Source organism: Numenius arquata, chromosome 9, assembly GCF_964106895.1.
Source record: "Numenius arquata chromosome 9, bNumArq3.hap1.1, whole genome shotgun sequence".
Lineage (NCBI taxonomy): Eukaryota > Metazoa > Chordata > Aves > Charadriiformes > Scolopacidae > Numenius > Numenius arquata.
This window is the reverse complement of record NC_133584.1, coordinates 41,725,994-41,751,048: the sequence shown is the minus strand read 5'-3', so window position 1 is coordinate 41,751,048 and position 25,055 is coordinate 41,725,994. Positions and strand designations below refer to the sequence as shown.

Here is a 25,055-nt window from a genome sequence, read left to right as displayed (position 1 = left end):
TTTTATTTATTGGTTACCAAGTTTGGGTACTACATTTCAAGCAAAATAAGGACACCCCCTGAAGAAAATGCAGAGGAGAAAAACAAGCACAGTCTGTCACTTAGTAAAGCATGAGGTTGAACATGGTGCCAAGCAAATGTACTTAAAGGCTGATGAGTTCAAAGGTTCATGTCAGTGGTCCTGAGTCCTTTAAGGAGTGGGACATGCACTGAGGGTCACAGTGCAGCGCTCTGCCTTTTCTTGCAGGAAAGGTTACATGAAATGGGCAGATTTATTCTAGAGAAGAGAGGACACACATAGAAGCTTATCATAAAACACGACAAATCTTCAAATAGGTAAAAGAATGCCTCAGCAAAGAAAAGAACAAACTACTCCTTATTTCCTTTTCCACCAGAGAAAAAAATACGACTTAGTTTTTGATCAACTAAGACCCTTATTTCACATTGCAAGGCACTGCCCACTGACGTGCAGCGGTTCTACTTTTCCTTACTGAAGGGCTCCTTTGTTTTCCAGAGCAGCTCTCCAACTTGCCAAGATCAGTACAAGGTCTGACACGACCCCTTGAAGGTTCCTTTTGATAGATAAATGCCAATGTGATACTTAACTGGAATAGACTACACTGATTTAGATCTTGTGTTATCACCACCATAATAAACATTACAAATCACTCTCTGCTTGCAACTAGGCACAGTTAGTCATACCATAGAGCAGTGAATTACTGTGTGGGGAGCAAAATATGTCTGGTTTTTATTTTTTTATCCTCTGGGTTATTAAAGTTAAGTATATCAATAGATTTCCTATGTCATTGTTTTGTTTTGACAAGTAACTTTAAATACTTTGTTTACAACACAACTGTCTTACTGCAGTAAAAAATATGTTTTCTGAAACTATTACTTACCAGTAAAATTTCAAGTACGGGTCCTAAAGACTTTAAAAGATTAGGGATTTTTAAATTCAACACAAAGGCACATGGACCATTTGGACATTTATACAAAGGCTTAAAGATAGCATGAGGCTCAAAGAATAAGTCGTACGTATGTTTTAATTCTCAGTTTAAAGAGCATTCAATTTTTCAAAAAAATCCATATATACTACAGAGCTACATAAGTAAATAACATAAATATAAGTTACCTGCTTGGTCTTTAAATATTTTTGATATGACGACAGGCACTTTGTGCTCAGCACCACCCTGTAAAAGATGCATATTAACCATGAGGTCTCAATTAAGACTGAACTGAACTAATCATACTGAAAATTAAAAGAAGAAACAAGAAGTTATCCATACCTTTATGCTTAACCCCAAGCCACCAACTGGTTGTCTACGAAGTGTAACAGTTCTGTGCTTTAAAAAATTGGAGAAAAAATAAATTTAGGTGAAAACACAATCTCTGAATAAGCATAAAAGATGTTTCTCATCTGTTTTTTACTTTTAAAAAAATTAATTCTCAAAGGTAGCCTAGAATCTGGGTGATCAAGCTCAGTTCTGAAGTATCATTCAACACTGATTTATTGGCACTTATTTAATTCCATACCACAGGAAAGCAGAACTTGTGCATGCAGACTTTTAAGTATGCTTTTCTATCGCTGAAGTGCTTATACTTCCTAAAGGGAAATTTTTACATGCCTTTGTTTTGACACGAGAAAACTATACGAAGAGCTTTGAAATATGCATTTTTCATGGCTATCATGTATGCATGATATTTTTTCTCATTTTTCAATCACAAATACCAATGTTTTCTAATCCATATCTTCAGATCTATACCAATTTTTTGCAGCATATGCCAAAAGACTTTTAGTAATAGTTGTCTTCAAATGGTTATTTTCTTACATTTCATGTTTAAGTGCATAAAGAAGGTAAGCATTTATCAATATTTTTCTACAGCAACCTATCACACATTTACAGTATGCTGAATTTGATATTTCATTAATATGTAACTCTTGGTGTCTGACAACATAATAATAGCACTTCATCTATTGACAATAATTACAGAGTTGAGGGGAACTTTTTTGCTATATGTCTAAGAGTACTGCACAGAATGCCATCTTTACAGTAATTATTGAACATATAAGAAAAAATATTTTTTCTTTTTCTGTACGTGATAAATTATATATGAGATTACTGCTATATGTATACTTCCCGATTGAGTACTTTGATTTCACTAATTCAGATAAATGTAAATTCTTATTTCAGTAGTCAAGCCCAAAATCTTAAATTATCCAGTTATTTTTAGCTTTTTTTCACCTTAACAGTCACCTTAGTAGACATATGTTCATGTTGACTTAGAGGAAAGGGGAACACAAGATATCATACATTTCAGTCTTATTTTAGGAGGATAAAACTAATCCATATGGTAAAAAAAAATTAAGAATACATTTATCAAAATTTCTCTCTTCTATTCCCGTGAACATTATACTACACCAGTCTGTGCTAAAAATGGAAAACTATAATATTACGACACATGCTACCTGATTTATATCAAAAGGTTTACATGATTCAATTTCAGATTATATAATTCAACTTTGAGATCTGTGCTAATTCCAATTGTTTCATAGGTTTTCTTCATTTTGAACTGCATCGAAACTTTTGATCACAATTATCATAAGCACTGACAAAGTTAAGATCCAATCTGAATTAGAATACGTCTCTACCTGTGACTATTCAGTGACTCATTCCCAAGAGTAATTTTCTATGACACATATCCTGTTTGCTTATTTAAATTCATGTTTCTATCCACTTATGCTTATAGCTCGTAAACAAATTACCCCAATATGTCCCATCACATAGGGATGATGGCACAAATATTTTGACAGTTTAGATTGCTTTAGCATTATCAGACAACAAATACAAAACCACTACATGGATAGCTTTAGCAATTTTATAAAAGACAAGCAAGGTATTATTTACTGGCATCTTATACATTCAACTAAAGTGTATTTTTATATGGTTGATAGATACATTTCAAAGGATAATACTAATGATACAATTGCGTTTGTAGCACTATGAAGTAATCTATTTACATAACATATTGTAATAACCATGATACTTACATTTTCATAGAACATAGCATTGCTTATTACAGAGCTTCAAATATTCCTATTAAGACACACATTAGGTATTGAACATGTACCTAAACATTTCCTATATAATAGCTTTTTTAATAAGGGCTACATTTAAAAAATGCAAAAACTTCCTTTTTTAAAAGATGTTAAAATTGCAAAGTGAAATGCCAAAAGCTGAGCACGATCAAGTGTCATAATCAAAATCATTTCAATCCTATGATCATACATAATTTGCTATGACTAGCAGCCATACAAGACCAAACATGACATTTAATTTTCTACAGATCGATTTTTGTTATTGATTTTGAATTTAAAAAAACTGAACAGTGTACAATTCCAGAAGATTAAAAGAAAGTTAATAGTGGATCAATATTGAAAACATATAAAGAAAGACACGGATGTTCATCCTATTACAATGCTTTAAGGTCAGATGATCATAAATCTGGTAATGAACCATCCATTCTATTATGGAATAACAGTAAAACCAGTTCATAAGGATTTAAAGAGGAGTAATTTTAAAGGGAAAAAGTATTATGGAAAATACCTTTTCAAATTACATGAATACTGCCATGAAATTTCCAATCTTGATGACAGGGTACCAGTGTTGTAGTAACACTTATAAGGCAGTGATCTGGCACACCCACAAAACTTGATTAAAAACATAAAACTATTCAAAATAATATGGTGTATTTCAAGCACATGTAAATTGGCTAGCTAAAAATCTAATTGACATAAAGTTACTATTTACTGGATAGGCTTCTTGTGGGATAGTGACAGTACCTGGATTATTTAAAAAAAAAAATAATCAGTGATCTAAAAAAAAAAAAATCTAAATTAATTGCAATAATGTTTGTAAGGCGCAACACTTGTGATAAGGTAATGATGAACAGCATAGAGCACTTCAAGGTCAAAGGTAATTGCAGGTCACCCTTGTAATAAGGAAAACAGCTCAAACAAATAGAGAAAAGCACTCTATCTGGCAAAAGGTGGTCTTGCAAAAATACTAAACATATGAGTCATGCTGAGTATGAGAAAAAGCTATGTTCCTGCACAAAGCCACAGCCAAAACCAGTAGTGTAATACTCCATCATCAGGAGACTATTAAGAAGGAGTAGAGAGACTATAAATTCTCTATCTGGCAATGGTCCACACACTTTAAATAATACAGCTAGTTCTGATATGCTCATTTTGAAAATGATGCAAATAGATTGGAAAGGTAGCAGGCAAGAGCCACAGGAATGCAAAACAGCTTGAGAGATTTGTGCAGTATTGAGACGCCAGGAGTTAAATGTACTTAGGTTTTTTTAAGCACTTTTCAGGGATGATCAAGCACAGCTTTAAAGCATCTTCCCTGGCAGAGGACGAGCAAATCTTACAGACAGATACAGTGAACATTTCAAAGAGTTGAAGCAGAAAACAGACACATTCAGACTATAGACACAAAACAAGATTTTAAACTTTTGCAGTACGACATGCAATAACTGGACTTTTTAAACATACGTACATTGAAATTAACCTGAGATTTTCATAAAGTGATCTATAGGGAACAGAAAACTACAATAATAATAATGATAATGATGGTAAAGCAAGGAAGCAAAGGCAATGACACAAGCAGATGTCTAGCTGTCCAGAGAACGTGTTAGTTGAGAAAAGCTCAAGATAAGCTGCAAATCTCTTGGACATAGAAATCACCTTCAAAGGACTGTCCTTCCATCTTTTCTCATAGAAGAAATGAAGGCAGAATTCATGGAAGATGAGAGTCATCCAGTTTACTGTGTTAATATCAGAGTTCTGAGTACCTTCCCCAGAGGAAGAGGGGATATATATCCAGCTCATTGAGAAGACTTTCAGGGACATCGTACAGGCAGAATCCACAAGTCTGGCAGGATGCAACAGGTTGGTGATGTGGGAAGTAGTTCTCGTAATGGACAACGTCAATTTGCTTTCTTGATGTATGAATACCTTTCTTAAAGCAGAGATCCCAGACATTGTAATGGTGGTAGATGACGATCAAGCAAGTAAACAGATACATTTACGACTCCAGGGAGAATACTCCAAAATGTCTGACCAAACAAGCGCAAGCTGGCACCTCCCACAGGAATCCTTCTTAGCCCAAGAAGCACAAAGCAGATTTGGTCTGCGTTTGTATCAAAAATGTATGAAAACACACAAAATAAGTTCTATGTATGAAAATTAGCCAGGAGGAAAGGAAGCTAGAGACCTAGAATTCTAGAGTAATGTTCTCCAAAAATCTTTCAGTAGTTCCTGTAGAGCTGAAGAGACAGGCAAGGCTTTAATGCCTGCCTAAAAAGATGGCTCAAGGAAGATGGATTCAGGTTCATCAGAAACTGGGGACATTTTTGAAACAAAGGGAGCCTTTACAGGAGGCACAGACTTCATCTGAACTGTAAAGGAACCAAAGCTGCTCGTTAAAATTCAGTAAGGCCACAATTAAAGTTTTAAATTGTGGTGTTGGAGAAGTTGACAGGTACAGAAGACAGTATAATTATGGATGATGCTTCTATTATGGATAGAAACAGAGATATTCTGTATCCTGAAGTGAAGGACAGATTAGAGAAGGAATAAGACAAACAGGAAGTGTAAAACAGAATGCCAGGAACAAAACCAAAATTGCACTTAATCTGAACTAAATTTTAGAGAGGTAGAAAAACACTCTAATATTGGGGTGCAAAGTATATAAGAAAAGAAAAAAAGAGTATAGAGAAGCAGCAGAGTAAATGCCTTGTGCCACAGAGAACTTAAGAGTCAAATAAAATCAGTAAGGCAACTACCTCAAGTAAAACAAGACATACCAGGCTAAATATAAGCAAGAGTCTTTGCTAGTGACTAGTCAACTAGGATGATAACAATGGCTGAGATATGTAAAGAGGCAAAAGGAATGAGAGATGTAACAGTGGTAAGTGACTTCACTTAACCTCCGGTAGACTGGGCAAATACACATAAGGATATAATGCAGTCAATAAAAAGTTGGTCTCTATCAGTCAATGCTTCACGGAGCTCACAAGATTACACTCAGTACTTGCCCTTTTCTTGAGGACAGGATGCAGGACCTAGTTAATTTTTTTACAGCTGAAAAGCTACTCTCTAATAGCAACTGCTGTGTACTTTACATTCAACATTTATGCCACTGTGATCCCAGGAAGGGAACATGGCAAAAGTGAGGAAGCTTGTTGAAAGAAAAATAAAGGGGACAGCTAAGAAAATTAAAACTTTATAGGCAGTGTGAAGAGTACTTAAGGGTACAACACTGGGAACACAGAGCCAATAAATGCTACTTATTAGGAGGGGTTAATTAAGAGAAATAAGAAAACTGCATGGCTAAAAAGGAGGTTAAGAGAGGTTATTACATGTGAAGAGTGAGGGACATCACATTCATATGAAGATAAGAAAAAGGAACGTAAACAAATAAAACTGAAAAACAAAATTAGGAAGCAGCAGAAAAGAGAGTTCCAAAAACTGCCAAAAAGAATAAAAATTAATAATAAATCTGGAAATCTATCAGGAGCACGAAGTCTGCCAGAAAACCCACAGGGTCGATTTATGATCAAGATATAAAAGGCATAGCTTGAGTAAATAAGGCTACTGAAGGGAAGATAAATTAACACTTTTCATTAGTGCAAAAGAAATTAGAGACGTTCTTTCAACATTCTTTGTAGCACAAAGGACATAGGGATCTGTCTGAATTTGAAATTACTTTAGAAGCAAATTGACTAAATCACAGTAGCAAATCACCAGGGTCAGACAGCATTCACCTTAGTCTTAAAAGAATCCATGGATGAAACAAAGCAGGAGCACTGGAGTGATACTTCTCAATAAAGCCTTGGTAAATGAAGACTACCAACATTGAAAATAAAATTCCATTTTTTTTTTTAATGCAAGGTTCCAGTTAAAGCTTAGGAAACTTAAGACCTGCACTAAATAAATTAGAACTATAGGGGAAAAAATAAAGTCTGCAGATAGCAAGAGAAACTACAGCAAAGAACAAAATCGGCAGACACTTTGATGGACTTGGTCTATCTTGGAAGAAACAGTGTATTTTTTCAAAGGCATCTTAGGAAAACACAGGAACCATGAGGGAAAAGCCTTGCACAGATATATTGCTAATTAAAATTAGTTAGAAACTAGATAGAAAACAAGGGGGTGGATTAATTGCGTAACTCTCTCAATGGAGGAAAGGTCACTAGTGAAGTTCCACTGTTGCCTACATTGCAACCTGCATTATTCAAAATATTCAAAAAGAATTAAAAATAAAAAAAGGAATGAGCAATGAGATTATCTTTGCTGCTTACTGAGACAGGAAGCATAAGTGAACTGAAAATATTTGCAGAAGATCTTACAAAAATATTAACTGGGCAACAAAATAGCAGACAAAACACAATAGCAGATTAAAGCTAGTGAGAGATTATTTTTCCTCACGTACATTATTTATATAAGAAATTAGGGTTGATTCTAAATCAGTAATTTCTATTAAGGAGTAAGACCTTGGGATTAAAGTAGATGGTTCCATGACATCATCAGTGCAGTGTTGAGTAGTGGTCAAAAACAGAAATCAAATTTTTGGAAGTCTTAGCAAAAAACAGAGGATAATTAAAGAACATTCATTACACCACTGTAGAAATCCAACATTCACCCCACCTTGAAAACTGTACACTGTTTTGGTCCCTTCATACCTGAAACTGCTAGAAAAGGTCCAGGAAAGGACAACGAGGATGATGGAAGCACAAAACCACTCCTGTACAAGAATAACAGAATAGGCTATAACTCTTCATTCAGGAAAAGAGACATAGGGGGTATCAGGAGGCACTTACAGTACAGTAAGTTGCGCAGAGGACAGAGAACAGGAATCAGTTTTTATAGCCTTTTCCAGTACAAAAACTAGCATGCATGAGATGATAATATTAGGAATTAGGATAAGAAGAAACAAAAAGAGGTGATTCTTTGTGCAATGTATAGTAGATTCTAGAGTCTGGTGAGAAAAAAAACTTCTGGATGTTGAAAGTCTGCATGTGTTCGAGGGGGTACTGGACAACTGTAGCAAAAACAAATCTGTTAAGAGCTAATGCAAAACTGCATTTTGCTCAGGAAGGGACTGAATAACTTGGGGCATGGAAAGCGTTAAGAGAAGCATCACGTATTCTTGCCCTACTTGGCTTTTCTAAGGAAACGCTAACGACTGCTGTTGGAAAAAGGGCAGTGGGCTCAGTAGATTTTTGGTCTTACGCAGTTCTGAACTTTTTATGCAATAACAAAATTTCATGACTACAAAATTTGGACAGAAACCCACACTAGCTCTGCAAGCAACTATGAAAGAAATTTCTACTCCAAAACTTCTTGCCAAGACCGAATTGCAATATTTGTGGAACAACCCCCTCTCTTTTTGTGACATTAATGATAATGTCATGCACATATACAGCTGAAAACCCAGTGTTTACGTCTCAGTCAAACACACAACTTATTTCACATTTTACTTGCCTGCAGGCTAGATATAATTTTTCTTTTCAGACTAGCTCATTTATGGTTTGAAGCTAAAGTGAGGCAGACATCTGTATCAGTCTTTAAAAAAAGCTCAAACCAAAAAAACACAGAGCTACAGTTGACTGTATGATGGCTGTGTAATTTTTTTTCATTATAAGCAAGGAAAACTCTTCAGAAAGTGTTACTAATTATCAATCTGAGCAGGAAAGCTGAAATTAACACTTTTTTGGTGGTTTAACTAGTATTTTGTTTTCCTAATGATATTCTTTAGTAGTATCTACAGTTTATTAAAACACTTCCTTCTGAAGGCTTCCAACATACTTGATGTGTGTACTATAATGAGCACTCATTCATAGATTGGTCCAGGCCGGAAGGGACCTCCAAAGGTCATCTAGTCCAACCCCTCGCAGTCAGCAGGGACACCCCCAACTAGACCAGGTTGCCCAGGGTCTCGTCAAGCTTCACCTTGAATATCTCAAGGGAAGGGGCCTCAACCACCTCCCTGGGCAACCTGTTCCAGTGTTCCACCACCCTCATGGTAAAGAATTCTTTCCTAATATCCAATCTACATCTCCCCTTCTCCAACTTAAAACCATTGCCCCTCGTCCTGTCACTGCAGGCCTTTGTAAACAGACCCTCCCCAGCCTTCCTGTAGGCCCCCCTCAGGTACTGGAAGGCCGCTATGAGGTCTCCCCGGAGCCTTCTTTTCTCCAAGCTAAACAACCCCAGCTCCCTCAGTCTGTCCTCATAGGAGAGGTGCTCCAGCCCCCTGATCATTTTGGTGGCCCTCCTCTGGACCCGCTCCATCAGGTCCATGTCCTTTCTATATTGAGGGCTCCAGACCTGCACACAGTACTCCAGGTGAGGTCTCACCAGAGCAAAGTGGCAGAATCACCTCTCTGGATCTGCTGGCAACACTTCTTTTGATGCAGCCCAGGATGTGATTGGCCTTCTGGGCTGCGAGAGCACATTGCCTGCTCATGTCCAGCTTCTCGCCCATCAGCACCCCCAAGTCCCTTTCCTCAGGGCTGCTTTCTAATACCTCATCCCCCAGTCTGTATTTATACTGAGGATTGTTTCTTCCCGGGTGCAGAATCCTGCACTTGCTTTTGTTGAACCTCATGAGGTTCATCTGGGCCCACCTCTCCAGCCTGTCCAGGTCGTGCTACACACAGGTCGTGCTACAGCACATTCCAGTTGTGCTACAAAGCAGAAGTAATCCTGTACCCCACCATAGCACACCACATAGTAGGCCTGGGTTTTTTTGTGGGTTTTTTTGTGTTTCTAGGAGGTTAGAGGAAGAGTAAGTGCTCTGCCTTAAACTTCAGGACACATTTGGATAGTCACAATGTAATTACTAAAACTGTAATTGGCCAGGATACCAACATGAAAAATTTATTTCTAGGACCTTTTACTGTTGCAAGTTGTTAAGGATTTTACTATCTGTTCCTCAAAGTGATACTGGCTCTGTAATACCTACTGCTATGTTTAAGAATTAGGGTAACAATTTGGCCACGACATTGTCCAGCACCTAAGTCCTGAGAAACAAATGCACTGACCAGTGTCAAATGTACCAGCAATGGAAAGAGACGGTAGATTTATCCGCTAAGTGTTTGACAGGCAGTTTGATCTGCTTGTACGTCAAGCAGTTCTTTAAGTGAGTAGGCTGGCTGTGAACTTAGTCTACGGTGGAAGAATATGTGCTTCGGAAATTTATTTTCTCTTTGAACAACAAATTGTAAACCTGAGAAGGCCACTAAAAATATTCACTTTTGTAATGCTTTAAGTATTAAAGGAAATTCATATTGCCTAATTACACGTCTAAGTAAAACTTTTGTCTTGTTCTGATGCATGAAAACACTGGAGCATATAGGTGTTGACTGAACAAGCTTGCATACGTTCAAAGACAACTAAACTGCATTTAAGAAAGCAGCATACTCTTTGTGAAAGACTAAGGTTTACAGTCACTGAGCCGTTAGCTATGTATAAACTCAAAAGGAATTTTTAGGGATGAAATTTGCAGAGCCACAACAGTGGAAGGACAGAATTTAAATTTTGGGTTAGAAGCAATATTTAGGTGTGATCGATCTGTCTTCTTCTTAGTCACCGTCACCATCATGGAATAACATTTATTCTGCAGGAGGGCCAGGGCACGACCAGTGGGTTTGTATCTCATCAAAACATATAGCTCAGAGACAGGGGCTTTATTTCAAAACAATATAATGTTCTGTCAACTGGGGCAAACAACTGCACTCCAGAACAAGCTGCTGAAGATGTGAATACACAGATAAGATTTTGCCCCAACTTAAGATGCTGATAGCCATAGTCCACAGATGAAAGCAGTTCAAGTAATATATTCTTAAGTTCAGCCTGTACCATTTGCTTACATGCTAGATCCCAAAGGTGTTAGAAGCCCAGGGAAAGCCAATTCCGGAAGAGCTCTGGACTGAAACAGCACACATAACTATACAGATGGGGGAAGGAGGGACTTAAAAATTCTCAGTCATCAATACTGAAATAAAGACCAGTGAGGTAGAAACTCCAAGAATGATGCCAAGCAAGAATGTATTGAAAAATAGAGACGATATAAATTTTAAATCGTGTAAGATACAGACACCATACAAAAGAACACCACACCAACAACTGTACAGAGAAGAGATTACTTGCTAACAGGAGGTGTAATGCTGCTTATAGCAGCTACAAAGAATGACACAGCTGAAAAAAGATCCTATAGTTTTAATAGTGTCAAAATGAAGGACCTTTCAAATGTAATTTGGAGAACTGGATGGTGAAATACCTGTCTTTTAGGTATGAGATAGCTCTTGACGTACAAAACTTTCTAAATTATTTTAAAACACAGTGACTCAACAGAAAATTTTATCTTTGGAAATTGGTACTGTTCATATGAAGTGACATGACTGGAGCTTAATGGGCAACATGAGATGGCAGTTACCATCCTCATCTACAGTACTATTTTTTAGTGAGATTTTACATCCACCTGTCAATGCCTACCCATTATGTCATTATTACCAGGTTGTTAACACCTAGGACTAGCCCTTGTGGTAAAGGATCTTTCAGTAGGAAAAATATCTATCTTAATGAACCATGTACTAAAGGGATTTCAGAAGGAAATTCTGCTTGAAGTAATCCACACCCATTGATATAAATGGATATATATGGAAAAAGATCCTATATGTATCATATTTCCCTTTTCTGTGCCAGTCTGCATGAAAATATTAATGAATACATGTATTATTTCCAAACATCAAACTGAAGCACATGGTAGAAAATGCTGGAACACCTGAAAAAGCCCACGTTCTTCAGATTTTATTGAAACTGTTCCAAGAAACAAGTCCATTCCCAATGGCTAGAACAGGTTGGAAGGCAGAGATTGCCCACACTTTTTTATTTTTAAATAAATTTTTATTTTAAAATTTTATTTTTATTTATTTTTTATTTTTATTTATTTTTATTTTTATTCTTTTTCCTTCTACTTATCAGTAAGACCACTGTGCTGACTCTAACAGTGTCCTCCTGGGCTGTCCCATCATCCTGCCACGGGGCAGGGATGTCATGTGGCAAACCTTTGTGCTGGCTTCTCTGCTTGCTAGGGACGCAGATGCCGAGTGACCTGGCAACATTAAATATAGCCATGACCAAATATGCCTTGGTACCTGAGCCCATCTAATCCCCATGCTCAAACCACAACTGACTATTACCTTAACAGATAACACACTACTCCTTAAGCAATGTAAGTGGCTAAACAGGAAAATAGGAAAATGTGAACAAAGAAATCATTCATTGCTGTATTGTTCAGAGTACTTTTTTTTTTTTTAAATAAATAAACTTTGTTCCCGCTACTACAGTTTCATTTGTCATTTATGGAAAGAGTAGTCTCAAAAGGCCTCCTTTCTTGTAGAAAGTAAGATGTTAAATTTACTACAGGCACTACATGACAGGTTGACAATAGAAAATAAAAGCCAGTCTTAGGCAATAATGGCAATAATGGCAATAACAGCAGAACTCGCCACCCAGCCCCTTGGGAAGCATGCAGGGGAAGGGAAGAAGCAAAACAAGAAAGTGCAACATGAAAAGTTAAAAGAGAAGCCTGCAACCTGTCCTACATGAATGCAAGGGAAGAAACAGTCTGATACCAGAAGGAGTAAGAAGATAGTTACTTAACATACCAGCCATATCTTATCTTCCTTTTCTTCAGCAACTCTTGAAGCTACCGCAAGAAAGTTATAAGATAAAAAAAGATTGAAGAAACAGATTCTGTAAGAATGTGAGACCAAGTAAAACATACCATAATATGCAGACATCCTGCTGGCTGTTACATATCCAAAACCAACAAAAACAGATGTGGTGAACAAGGATATGTGAAATCCTTCAGGAAGTTCTCTCCTCAAGATGGGGAGTTCCCACGATGAAGTTTTTCTCAGCTCACACCTCCACCTCTCCAGCTGTAGAGCTTCCTCATCAAATTGTTCTACATGTATTTAACGTTCTGCCATGTACACAGATTTCCACTTCTGCTTACACTACTCTCACTTCTCACCGACCAGCAGCAAACTCACCTACCCAGTGGCTGCAGTCCACCTACTGGATGAGTGTCTTTGTAGAAATGTGGATTTTAAACTATGGTAGGGGATGCTCTTGCCAAACTTATTTCCAGATGGAATCCAAAAGAAACACCAGACTGAGGAAAGATAGTGTGCACAGCACTCTAATGAGAGATGGTGCTGAGTTATTAATCACCGAGTCTAACAATATAGGCATCTACATGATAAGGCTAGAACCACATAGCCTTACATTGATACAAAGATACCATATGACATCATACAGGACATCAGATGAGCTGCAGTGCCATCATCTAGGACGGGACACAGAGATTCCTTCTTCCAGTACATGGCAGTCCAGGGGCAAAGAATACTTAACTACAAGCCAGAAAGCAATGAGTTTTGACCACTTCCTCACTACTGTTATACTACTCATGTATGTCCCACAGCCTTTATTAAAAATTGAGTACACACAAGTCTTAAGAAATGAGTGGAGCATGAGGAAAATGTAAATGTCACACAGCCACTTCGGTCAAACTGAATGCGCCACGTTTGTGCATTAACAAGTCATTAAGACTGCCTCTCTGGAACTATAACCACCAGCATCTCATAATTAACCAGGGAGACAATCAAAGAATGCACTGAAAAATAATGTAACAGCTTTTTCATAAAACTATATTGGGGACGGGGTGTCAATCAAAGAACTTTATTACAAGTAGGACTTGCTATATTGTTGGTTATAACTTGTCTTGTTTTCAGGAAAAGCTTTTTGTTCAAAAGGTGCCAGTGTAAACTTTAGTCCCAAAAGTCTGTGTAATTTTTAATAGACTGTTTTATATTCTTAGAAATAGCTGCATTAGTTAAAAAGACAGTGTAACTTAGAAAGTGTAGCAAATTATGGAGATAATGGAAATATAAGTCAAGAAACCTCAAGAGAGAGAGGGAAAGACAGGAATTACTCCTTCACGGCATCAGGTGATGCCTCATTCTCCACTTCCATGAAAAGGAGACAACTGTAATAAGGAATGAGTGGACAGAAAACAAAAGAATATTTTGAATGGGAAAGAGTTTTGAAACTTAACTTCTTGCATTGCACAGGTTCTCACCTCTTCCCAAAAGCCAAGAAGAATGCAGCTATAAAAACTAACTGAGGCATGCCAGTCACAGTCAAGTTTTGTATAAAGACAAAGCAGATCTTTTCACATACTAGCAAAAATCTGCAACAGCTGCAGAGAATCCTTACTAAATACGGAATTATACATATTTTTATCAGTTTATCTTATTAATAATTATTTCTATTACTGTAGATTAAAGGGGGGGTTGGTTTTGGATTTTTTTGGGGGGGAGGAGGAGGTGGCGGGACTGGGTTTTTTGATTGTGGGTTGGTTTGGTTTTCTTTTTAGAATAAAATTAAGTCACTCAATTTATTTTCAAAACCTGCTTAACTAAAGCAGTATTATACCAAAAACAGAACAAAATTGTTCTCACAGATGCACAAAAAATAAGAAGGATGAGAGGCAACAGTCACAACTTGAAGCAAAGGAAATTCCAATCGAGCATAACAACAGGAAATAATCTCAGGGTGATAGAGATTAAGCATTAGAAGAGGGTGCCAAGAGAGCTGGCAGCATCTCCATCCTTGGAGATATTCTAAACATGAATTGACAAAGCCCTCAGCAACTTGTCCAAACTTGGGAGCTATTCAGACTTTAAGCAGTGGGTTGAATTAGACGGCCTCATGAGGTACCTTTCAATCTAAATTCTTACATGATCTATTCCAGTAAAGATGACGGTGACAAACCCAAGGTATTTTATTTTCTAGGGTGCAATAATCATATTAAATGTGTCTGAGTGAAACATATTCAGTCTCAGTATGACTTCACAAGAATCCTCAGGAACCCCTCCACTGAGTTCTAAGATGCTTAATTTGGGACAGGAGCTTTCTTTGGCAAATGATATGAGAGGACCCAGGACTTAGACTGTTCTCAAACTGACAATACGGATTAAGTCTATGCAGATCATCTATAAATATGGATTTCCAGAGTTACTAAAAACATAAGTAGCACCCAGCGTCAAGATATGATTGTACTTCTTTCTTTTCCCATTAAAAATAAGCAGAACACTTTCAATTAAAAAGGCATCCTATAACAATCAATTATAGCTAAATCCTGCCAGAACACAGCTGTTCTTTGAGTAATTTCATTTGTATTCACTTTGCACAATATTTCGCATGTTGGCTGATGTGAAGACAAAGATGAACAGTAGAGGTTGCATCTATCAATATTCCACATACTGTAACCAGAAAGGCTTGTGCTTCCATCGTAGTCAGACATTTTGCCCTTAACTGCTTAAGATTTTAAACTATTACTCAAGCTCTCACAATATATCCAGTTGCAATTTACCAGTTCTGACAGTCTGTCATGGCTCCAGATGGAATAGATTAATTGAAATTTCAATAAAGGACATGTATATTTGTACATATGCCTGGTTTACCAATGTTGTGTTGCCTTTCTTCTATCTTCTTTGTATGAACGCTTATCCTCAGCTGGACTCTTTCCACATTTCAGGGAGAGATTATTTTTCAATGATATCCATAGAGTCCTCTCAATTCTTTTGTTCTGTTACATTTATTAGCCTTCTTACTTGAGCTACTTACTCTTTATCTTTTATATTAAGGTTTTTTCTGTTATGCTGATGAATACTCATTTATTATTTATTTTGTGATACAGACTTCTAACTGTTCTCAAAGTGACAGCAACACAAGCTTATGATCTTTTATAATAAAGATCCTAAGGAATTACTTGATAGCTATCTTCTAAATATCTAGGTCAGCTTTCTAGAGCATGGAAAACAAATAACAAATGGTTAAATAATATATTTTCTCCATACAAATGATCTCAGTTTCAAGAGGAAGAGTCTTTCTTAATCACCTAACTTGATGTTTCCAAAAAGACAAAATATTATCAGGTTTTAAAAATAATTTTGGACTAAATTACCACACCAGCGATGGTAGAACAGACACCAGGCAAACAGTAATATTAGTAGTTACCTAGACAGTGATTTCCTTGGGTTAAAAAAAAAAAAAAAAAAAAAAAACCAACACAAACTTTAATGCAGATCCATTCCCTAAAGGTTTGCTAAAACATCATTCTTCTTTGTCCTTATTAGCATCTGAGTTATAAAGAAAAAGTCATAGCAGTCTCATCAGGGATTTAAACAGTATTTTCAGATACTGTTTCTATTTTTTGAATCAACAAAACAACTAATCTTGCTATTTTTCTTCCCTATTCGCCTACCTTGCTTCACTCTTATAAAATCCAACTAAGACACGTATTGTGAAGCTGGACAATTGGGTACCCAAGATGCAGAAGGCTTTGTTATTCTAATTCTATTAGATTCACATAAACCTCTGAGGAGTCCTCTTCCAATCAAGATGTCAACATTAGAACCTGTTTGCTTGACTACTGACCAGGTCAGAGACAATTCAGCTCTGTGAGAAGGACTGATTTTGATAAAAAGCCAGATGCATTTCTTTTCTTTTTCTTACTTTGCAAGTGGAATTAGCAGGGGGAAAAAAGATAGAGAAATATAATACAAAGAAAAAAACTGATTATGAAAAGAGGAGAGGCATAAAACTGTGGGCTGACAACAGAAGGATAATAGCAATATACATGGAAAAAAACAAGGAATATTAAGGCTGAGGCATTGTATGTAAAAAATTAATTTTAGCATGTGGAATGACAAAAAGTTAAAGCAAAATCATACCTTAATGAAGCATAAAGTTTAAAAATGAATGCCTCCCTATTTCTCTTTGACTGAAAATAGATCTCTTCCTGTCTAGATCTCTGTCATACAATTAATTCCTTTCTGTGAGTATTGTTAAACTGTACATCTGGGGGGAAAAAAAAAAAAGATATCTTCTGTTCAAAGTACTTAGAAGGTAGTGAAAAAATGTCTTTTTTTTCATGACACCATTTCTGTCAATACCTTTGTTCTTGGCTTCTATGAGTGTACACTGATTCTGATGCTCCCATATATTCTCCTTTTTCCTATGAATCTAAACACCCCAAACATAATACTAAGTCATGAAGACTTGCTTAGAACGCTTGGATTTGCCAAGTCTGAAGTTCTGAAAGACATCTTGGTGGAAAGATCGCACATTTAATCACATAAATACAAAACATATAAATATTACATATAATTATATAAAAATTATTTTTATAAATGCAATAGTATATAATAAAACACTGGAAAATACTATTTCCCACAATGGTTCCACGTCCAAAAGGATTTTTACAAATATGTAAAAGCCATCATAGTCTACTATGAAAAATTTGAATGCTAAGGAAAAGAAACAGTTGCCTTTATATTATTTCTTTTACACACATCTTGAATGTCACAAACCATGCTCTTCTCTCTCATTACTCTACACCCAAGCCCAAGATAGCAAGAACTAGTGAAATGGGCTGAGAACTGCTGTTAAGTTACAGAAAGCCAGCTCTACAATTTCTCATCAAAGGTGAAGCTTCCTCAGTGCTTAAAAGTAGCACTTAAATGAATCGCAGACAGCAAAATGTGAAACAAGAATAGATCTAGATGATGGTGGTTAAAGGTATTTTATAGCGAGAGCCTTTTATCCTTGGGAATAATCTCTATTGCTGAAAGTTCAGCTCACACCAGCAGCACTAGTGATCACTGATGTCCTTGCCAGTCCTCCCTATAGCACTCAGAGCCAGACGGGACTAGCAGAGCTAATTACACACGGCTGCAAATCCTGTCCTCAGCGCTCCTCAGGATCAAGGAAGGGGAGGCCAGATGAAAATGCATCCTACAAATGCTGTCCCACAGAACTGGCTGGAGAACAAAGTATTACCACAGGTAGACACAGAACTTTTTTTTTTTTTCAGTATTTTTCCATTCACATATCCTACCTAAGAAGAAAAGTTACTCTAAAAACAAAGGGTTTTTTTTCCCTCTCCTACATGTTTGAGGTAACTACAGAAAAAAGGCAAATGAGGTATTTCTATTTTTGTTGCAAAGGAACAAGTCTGATAAATGGCCATGTGTAAAATACAGATTAACTATGAATACCTGGGAAAGAAAGTATAGAAGGAAGGAGAATAAATCAGTAAGACAATGTGATTGTTTATGACTGCTATAGAATTGACTTTCAGGTTACAACTTTCTATTAGTATTTTGAATCATACAGCACAGGGATGAAAATTATTTCCCTGAATCACTTGAAAAGTAAAGCATTTATCTCTTTGGAATTCATCTTGTGTAGCTGTAAATGTAGAACTTCAGAATTACCAAAACCAGTCCTAGAGAACTACCAGCTATTTCAGCCTGATTTCTAATTCTGTTTTTGAGCTCCTATACACTAGCAATTTATATAATGTAAAAAAATACAGTGTTCATCTTCATGTTACACTCAATTGGCCTTTATATCAAATGATAGTGTTCCAAAAGTTTCTATTTGGTTCAAAATATAATATAGAAAAAACAAGCATTGCTGTATTTTCACCACAGCTTAGTCCATTTTTCTCATTAGAGTTTGACAACAGAAGGCCACAAGGACTGAAGATAACACTTTCAGAAAGGGACATCCTGGGGAGATCTTGCAAGGGACGTGGAAAAACAACAGATCAGAGCCTTAAAATGTAGCTTTCAGAGCCTTCAGCACGAAAACTTAAGGAAAATCCTGGAAAACGTTGTTAATGTTATCTCCTTAAAGGTCAGCTTGGCAGGACTGCCCATGCTGTCTATCAACAGAGTAAGGAGGGAAAAAATCTCTTCTGAATGTATTTTTACAGTTAGAGGCACACAGTACTTTGCAACTCAAACCTAAAGTAAGAACTGAATTATATTTGAAATTCTCTCACTGTCACACATTGACAGTACTTTTATATCCTGGAAAAACTGTCTCCGTTCTAACGTAGTCCCAGGAGTCACCCAAGTGACTCCTCTTTCACCCTCAAAGTAAAGAAGTTTTTCCTTGTCTTGAGATGGAATTTTCTGTGTTCTAGTTTATGCCCATTGCCCCTTGTCCTGTCACTGAGCATCACTAAAAAGAGTCCGGCCCCATCCTCTTGGCACCCACTCTTTAGATACTTATAAGTACTGATGAGATCCCCTCTCAGTCTTCTTGTCTCCAGGCTAAACGGACCCAACTTTCTCAGTCTTAATATCTGCAGTTAAAACCTGCAGCTTTTCACGTTTCTCAGTGAAGTAGGAAGTATATGCAAGCTGATGATTTTTGTCCGAGGATTATATTTATTTCAGCAAATGACCCAGAATGGGCCATGCCTTTCACTTCACCGAGTGGCCTCCCGCTAATTGCCAACTGATGCAACGTTTTTGAACATACAAGCAAGTCATGTTGCACTGAGTTCCACAGACAAGTTTTGAAACCAGTACATAATGTTCCTAACTCCTAAAAGCTATTTCAAATTATTTTTTGTGTGATATTGAACAATCTATGTAAATATTTTCTATGGCAGAAGTGAAATGTGTTTTTGTGTTATATAGGCAGGCTCTCTCTCTGGCACACGCTCATATAGGTATATTTAGATCACATATCAGGAAGAAATTCTTTCCTGTGAGGGTGGTGAGGCACTGGAACAGGTTGCCCAGGGAAGTTATGGATGCCCCATCCCTGGAAGTGTTCAAGGCCAGGCTGGATGGGGCTTTGAGCAACCTGCTCTAGTGGGAGGTGTCCCTGCCCATGGCAGGGGGGGTGGAACTTGATGATGTTTAAGGTCCCTTCCATCTCTAACCATCTTATGGTTCTATGTATATACAGATACTCACTACATAGTCTTTGGCTCCTAGTTCTCAGCAGAGTATTACAAACTCACTTGATGTCCCCTAGTGCCAAATTTTATGTTTACAAGAGATGTGCAATACAGCAAGCAGACAGAAAGGCTCCCCCTTGGCTCTCTCTGAGGAGGCTGCCATGAATTGTTCGGTCTAGCAAATACCAGCACAGTTCATGAAATTTATTTTACTCAGCAAAACTTGGGATACCTACACTTATTTTTAAGAGGAACACTGTTTATATAAGAAAATTAAATACACCATTTGGGGATGTCCATAACCTAGATATCACTGCTATACTGATTATACAAAATGCCACCTGTTTTTCTAGTGACATTACTAAACAGCAATACAGAAGATTCCTCTATAGTTTAGGGCATCACGTTTTGAAAAGCAGCATAACTGAATTTTGGATAACAAAAGCATCACATACGTGCTGGCATTGATTAAGCTCCATCTGTGCCTGAAGAGAATTAAAGTGAAATAAGTGTCTGTCAAGTGTTCTCTCAGCCAGCTCTATGTCCTTGAACAGACATCCTGTCAATACTTGATATACAAATGAAGAAAACTCTGGTGCATTAGTTTCCTCTTAAAATGCTTTCAATGGGAAGTATTTTTTTTTCCCTTCATTTAATGGCCTAACAATGGTGGGAGAATGCTGTATTCTCAGTATTTATATATATTTTCTCTCCTGTTAAGGTTATATATGTCAGAATAAAGGACCTATAGGACAGGCCAAACAAAAAGTTTTTATATACAAGAATGTAAATATGCACAAAACCCCCAACAACTGATAATTACATGTATTTCTATTACCCAATAAAATCTCTTGCACTCCAATACCATAAACTGATCTCTGTAGAAGACATTAAAGTGCACAGTCGAAAGCACAGAGATATAGAAGCACTTACATTTGCACTGTGATCACTTCCACTAACACAGACGACATCTTGTTTTTGAATTGTTAATACCTCTTTTGTAAGCTTCAGTCGGATGTCATAAGCATTTTCGGATACTTCATCATACAACAATGCAATACTAGTTTTAGTCTGTGAAAGCAAGGCACAGAAACAAAATTTAAGAATATGAACATTTCATAACAATAAATAACAACTCCATCCCATTCAATATGTAAAATGCATATAAATGAGCATAGTGGATAACTGATCCGCTTTTCAGGCTTCAAATTGATTAAAAAGCCTCTTTTGTATGTAAAACATGGGCTAAATGGTCTCTGAAGTAGACGTTAATATGTAAAAAAAAATAATATATATATAAAGAAACCAAACTATTGTACTGTTGCAGAAAGGAGTGTTGCCATTGAATGATGTCCCATTTATTTTTAATTGCTCAACTTATTATGAAACTGCACTAGAAGCAGATAGGTACATATAAATGTATGTGAACACGTTTTCTAGTTTCAGCATGAAGTGGAGAAATGCAATATCGCTCCTGACTGTCAGAAAAACACCTGTGCCCGTTGTAAACGTTGCCTTTAAGATAGAAAATTGTATCATGGTAGAAAACTACGTTTTCCCATTGTAAAACAAATAAACACAGGTGTTAGTTTCTATTTGTTGATTTCTGAAATTACATCATCACTGGACTAATAACTAGTAAACTCCATTGGATAGTCAAGTATTTTGGTATAAACAATGTTTTCTCCATGGGCAGTAGAAAAGAAATTCCACTTTTATTTTTGGTTTGTTTACCTATGCACAAATTTCCCACTAATATTCAAATATTTCCTTAAACAAAAACTGTGGAATTAGGACTGCTTATAGGTATTGGTTAAAATAAGCAGACTAATGCAATTTCAGTGCCTTACAGTCATTGCGCAAAAGAGAAAGCAAAGCACCTGTTCTGAAACTGATAATCATATTTAAAAGTAACATTTGTTTATTAATTTATAATGTATATAAACATATCATCACAACACTGCATTTTCCTTTATGCAAGTGAAGAATAATCAGGCATAACTTAAGGCTTAGGTGCAGTGTTTGTTTTTAAAAGACCATTTAAAGTCTAGTTGTTCATCTATGTTTTGTTAAATAGTACACGGTATAAAGAACAGGTAATGGAATTAAAGAAGAAACACACTGTGTGCACCGAACGAATGCTCAAGGGATTTTAAAATAAAATCAAACACGAAACATTATCTTCATAATTATATTTTCATTTCGATAAAATTAGGGAGAAAGGTCTGTGGTGATTCTCAGTAAAACTTTTTGGTCTTTAAAGGCAGTTATCAAGTTTAAGGCACTTAAATCTAAAGGTAGTGTAGTTCTAAGCAGCAACTGAGTGTCAAAGCCTCCCTTACAGTAGAAATGGAAAATGCAGCCTAGAGAGCAATTCAATTTAGCCTTAAGTATAGAGACAGAAGTTGTCATCAGCTGAATTGCTCATGAGGTTCTGCTGTCCCTGGCGCCAAAGCAGTTGTCCCCATGTAGGCCACTGCTGACACTTAAGACGCTTTGGGGTATCTAAGACCTCCACACATGTAAGGCTGACACAGACTTTTTTAGGACATCCAGTTCTTTCTCCAGCTGGAGGCGACACCAGATTTCCATGATTATAATGGGATGCAGACACTGGCCATGCCAGCAGACATTGGCATGTAGGTATCTTCAGCTTGACATGGATCTCACCAAAGATTTACAGTGTAGAAATCCACACCTAGGACAGCTGTTTAGATTCTGTCAGGCCAGTAATGAACAACAGACACCTCTGAAGCACAATTTACTTGATGTCTTCTAGACACCCATCTAGAAGGGAACAAATTGTATCATAGCTCTCTACTTTGACTTAATAAATATAAGTAACAACTCAGGCACACACACCTAATTCCAGGCAGATAAATCTTGTCCTTAGTGTTTTCTGGGAATGTCTAAAGGAAACAAAGCTCAGTAGGGGCCTTAATCAGATTTTCTCACTTGTTTGGAAACCAACATTTCTTCATTTTCCCAAGGTTTTGAAATTTTTTAAATTTCTGGCATGTGTAGATGTTTTATCAGTACAGTTTTGTGAATGACAATGTATGAAAACCATGCCAACACCATCTGCTTAAAAGCCATGCTGCATAACAGCAAGTATTTTCAAAGAGTAGAGCTGCCTTGAAAAACCACCATCCCCCCATTTTGCACAACCTCCGAACAGCAGCATCGCTATCCCACCTGCGCTGGCAACCGCTGTCACTTTTGGTGATGTACCAGACTATGCTTGACAGAAACATCAACTGAACAGAGCTCTAGAGAGCATTTTATACAGCCTAAAACCCAGAACATTTCTCTGGCTGGTAATCGTTACATACGTTTAGGAATAACACAATGAAAAAACCCTGAACTTCCATTTGTAACAGACGATCAAGTAACGAATGAAATATGTAGAGTGACCGATTAAATAGCATAGCATTTTCCATCACACTGCTTAAACTGAAAGTCTCACTGAAGCTCATCTATTCCTATTAAAAACCAATACCTACCTCACACTCTATCTAACTCCTGATGTGATCCAAGATGACATGCAGCAATACCTTATTTGCTTTCAGAATCAGTAAGATTAATCTAGATTTCTCTCAGCCTTTCAAGTTGGATTTTTTTAGACTCCTATAAATGATTTTGAATCAGAGCTCAGCACATTCTCTTGTTCTCTCTTTGTGTCAAAGAGATGGCATACATAACTCTAGCAGACAAATCCCACTCCAGACAAAGTGCTTCTTCAAACAAAGATCTTTTATTGGGAACTTAGATGTATATCCAGCATGTTAACTATACTATGTTCATCTTGATTTCTCATTTAAGAACTGTCTATACATTAACCATTCTAATAACTGGTATCAGAAAGCAAGGACTGAAAAGTAGAAATAACTTCTCAAAATGATGTAGTAATGATAGAGATCACATACCAAATACACATGTATCTTGTAATTAAAAAAAAAAAAAAAAAGGGGAAGCGCACAGACAGTTGCATCTCAACAGGATTTAAGTGCTTACAATGAGAGGTAGGGGAATATAAATTTAAATTCACTTGGGCAGATGAGGAAATCAAATCTTGATTTTCACATCTCTGACATTTTTCCAAACACTGGCCTCAGGAAGAGGGGCAAATGGTGTGTGCATGTGCACGTCCACATATGTGGCAGGACGAGAAGAAAAAGGGATCAGATCACAGTAGCTGTGACTTTTAAGAAAGCTTAGTCACTGCTCTGTTTTTGAAAGGAAAAAAAAACAACAAACCACTGAAACCTACTTTCCCAAACAAGCTCAAAAACTGTCAATACCACACAGAAGAAAACATCACTCTCTAGAGGGAGCTACAATTGCAGATGAATCCTTTTATCAGTTTTAATGTTGACAATTTAAGGCAGGTCCCTAGCCAGTGTACTTGCTTTAAAGCGCTCCCTGTTCAGCATAACGTTTTGAGACCCTACTCAAAATACCATAACTCTTTCAATACACTGTATCTGCAGCCCAAAGCTCACAGCTGCAAATTCTGTTTCTCTAAGCCAAACTTCGGTCTTACTGACGTAAAATACTTGTCTTCACTGCTGTAAGTTTTATTTTGAAAAAGCTTGCAAAAAAAAAAAAAAGGTAGAGCTTAAAAGCGGTGTTGAGGTGTACTAGGTTTTCTATAGAAGCTATTTATGTCCATTTGTTTCTTAAATGCAGTAGAGCAGTATTTGTCAGGCTTTTCATGCTAGTAACTGTTTAAAGACAAGCAGAAAATGTTCAAGACTCTTACTTAGATGATTAGAAAATTCAGATGAGATTCATATTAAATTCATACAAGATATTCGTAAGCATTCAGAGCAGATGTCAGAGTACATCCACTGCAGTGCTACTACTTTGACTTGAACTGTGATGCTCTCGATAACTCCAGACCTCTCTCGTTTCCTCTGCCTAGGAGTATTTTAGCAATTGTGATCACAACTGTTGCCACCTAAATGGAGTATTAGTGTCTTAAGACACTTATGAAAATACATTTGGAGCTTCGCCTACTTTATCTAAAAAATCCTCTGCATTGAGTTACACTGGTCTTCCAGCAGAAATAACCATTTGCTGGTCTTCATCCTTAACATATATATCCATAGCTTCAATGGCATGGCAGTTCAATTTTTAAATGCTA

General features: G+C 36.8%; 1 protein-coding gene across 1 annotated transcript in view; it reads right to left on the bottom strand.

Annotated features, from left to right (window-relative positions):
• Positions 1-25,055, bottom strand: part of SNTG2 (syntrophin gamma 2) — a 262,116-nt gene that overhangs the window by 131,583 nt on the left and 105,478 nt on the right. Inside the window, exons 2-4 of the mRNA XM_074153336.1 lie at positions 20,843-20,980; positions 1,286-1,342; positions 1,132-1,189 (exon numbers count right to left, since the gene is read on the bottom strand). Coding sequence (XP_074009437.1) covers positions 1,132-1,189; positions 1,286-1,342; positions 20,843-20,980 — 253 coding nt within the window. The remainder of the gene's footprint in view (positions 1-1,131; positions 1,190-1,285; positions 1,343-20,842; positions 20,981-25,055) is intronic.